At 36.2% G+C, this 2,257-nt stretch overlaps 1 protein-coding gene across 1 annotated transcript; it reads left to right on the forward strand.

The window, feature by feature from the left end:
• LOC107608172 (LOB domain-containing protein 21-like) lies at window positions 241–1,163 on the forward strand. Its single transcript, XM_016310048.2, has one exon. It carries the CDS (start codon window positions 334–336, stop codon window positions 1,009–1,011), a length of 678 nt encoding a protein of 225 aa, XP_016165534.1. The 5' UTR covers window positions 241–333; the 3' UTR covers window positions 1,012–1,163.

Here is a 2,257-nt window from a genome sequence, read left to right on the forward strand (position 1 = left end):
ATGTTAAGTAGACAAAAAAAAATAGCTAGAACTTGCCTTATTTAGTATTAATTAACTGTCGTAATAATTAATGAACGGTAAATAAGGCAAGTTATGACTGTTTTTGGCTGATTTTTTTTTTGTTACCAAATATTTTTGTTTAAAATAAGATGAAAATTGGATCGAATGGAGCTATTATTCAAGCAAAGTAATTGAAAATAAGTAATTTTGTGTATTGAATTCATGCAAAAAGAAAAAAGAAAAAAGAAGGTGTAAAAGGACAGCAGAGGCGTGGCCCATGCAAGTGTTCTGGAGAGTGAGTGCGACGTTCACCTGATCTAACTGTGGCATGAAATGTGGTTCCCCTTAAATAGCGATGCATACACACACACACACATGACACATCCACATACATTTCTTGTTATGAAAAAATCAGGAGGAGGCATCATGAAGGGTTACGAGCCACGTTCAAGTTCGTCTTGTGCGGCCTGCAAATTCTTGAAGAGAAGGTGCATACCTAACTGCATATTCGCCCCTTACTTTCGCTCCGACGAGTGCAAGAAATTCGCCAAAGTTCACAAGGTCTTCGGCGCCAGCAATGTCAGCAAGATCCTCGTCGAGGTCCCCGAGGACCAGCGGGAAGACACCGTCAACTCCCTCGCCTACGAGGCCGAGGCCCGCCTCCGCGACCCTGTTTACGGCTGCATTGGCGCCATTGCTCTCCTTCAGAGGAAAATGCTCGAGCTTCAGCACGATCTCGCCATTGCCAAGGATCGTCTTGCTCGCTATTCTGCTGTTGCTGCTACTGCTGATGCTACTTCTCTTATTACTTCTTCCTCTTCTTCCTCCGATAACATCTTTCATTTCAATAATTCTCAAGTTTCCTTGCCTCCTTTCCCTGAATTCCCTTCTTCCTCTGATTTCAATGACACTGCTGCTTTCTGCCACGCCTCTTCTTCTTCCTCTCAATCCTTTCCCAGACACGACACCACTGTAGTCGACGATTTCATTCAAATTCCATATATATTTTAGATTATATATTCTCATTGTCACCGTTTTCCATCTTCAATTATTGTCCCTTTCCTTGTTGTTTGTTTTTCTCAATTTTCTAATCAATCAAAACCAGCCACTTTTGTTGTATATGCTAATAATTCATATAAATAATTAACAACTCCGTCAATGAATTTGCCTGAGCTTGACATCTTTTTTCCACAATTTCAACCACGATGATTTAATTTCCGTTACATCTCCATTACTGCACATGCTTACATGTATTTATCTTAGTTGATAGTTAAAAATTATTAGATAATAATTTAATCACATACATATATTAAATTATTTAATAATTTTCAATTATTAATTTTACGTGTAATTCTTCGTCAGGAATAATATGCTGTTATTAATAAGAAATTGTTTGGACCAGAAAAAAAAACTGAAAGAAACTCAGTCTGACTAATAATAAATCAGTTTGTTTATGCGAATTGCAATGATATTGGATGATTCGATGAGAATTGTGATAAGAGGGTAATTATTATATTCTTGTAGTGAATTAAGATGAGATATATGGCTTTTGGGTGATGTGGACACGAGAACAATGAGCATTCATTGCCATTAACTAGATGAGTGAGAGAGACACCGTATTCAGTACAAAAAAAGAAAGCAACACTAGCAAGTTTGATTCTTTTGCCTATCTTTCTTTTTGAACGATTTTCCTCCCAATGCAATGCATAGTGGGTCTTACCACCGTACTGTTCTATTGAAACATGGAGCATCCCCATCATGATTCTCACTGAAAAAAGAAACCCCACCACCAATGGTCCTTATAAGCTTTTATCATAGTCATGGGAATCCAAAGACTAATGACTATAGACACCAATCTATACAATTTTCAACAGTAATTTCTTTAATAGTTTTAATTCAATATTTATACAAAATTCGATTTGATTACACGTATTAGGTTATTTGTGGTGTATGTGTATGGAACATATTAATGGCAACATCATGCTATGGCCCAAACAATCAAAATGAAAACCCCTTATATATACTACTATTCTAGGTACATGAACCATTATTAATAGTAACGTAACCCCAATATATACCTAAAATTCTTTGTTAATAACACCATATACCATTGTTGTTTAATTTTACCAATTTTGGAAATGCTCAGTACTTATCTAATACCGCTTTTATTACATCAACATGCTACCGACATGGAGTCTCATTACATGGGCTTTTGTCAGTGTTAGAATAATAATAATAAAAACTTGCGTCTAATTAT

Source organism: Arachis ipaensis, chromosome B07, assembly GCF_000816755.2.
Source record: "Arachis ipaensis cultivar K30076 chromosome B07, Araip1.1, whole genome shotgun sequence".
NCBI classification, from domain to species: Eukaryota; Viridiplantae; Streptophyta; class Magnoliopsida; order Fabales; family Fabaceae; genus Arachis; species Arachis ipaensis.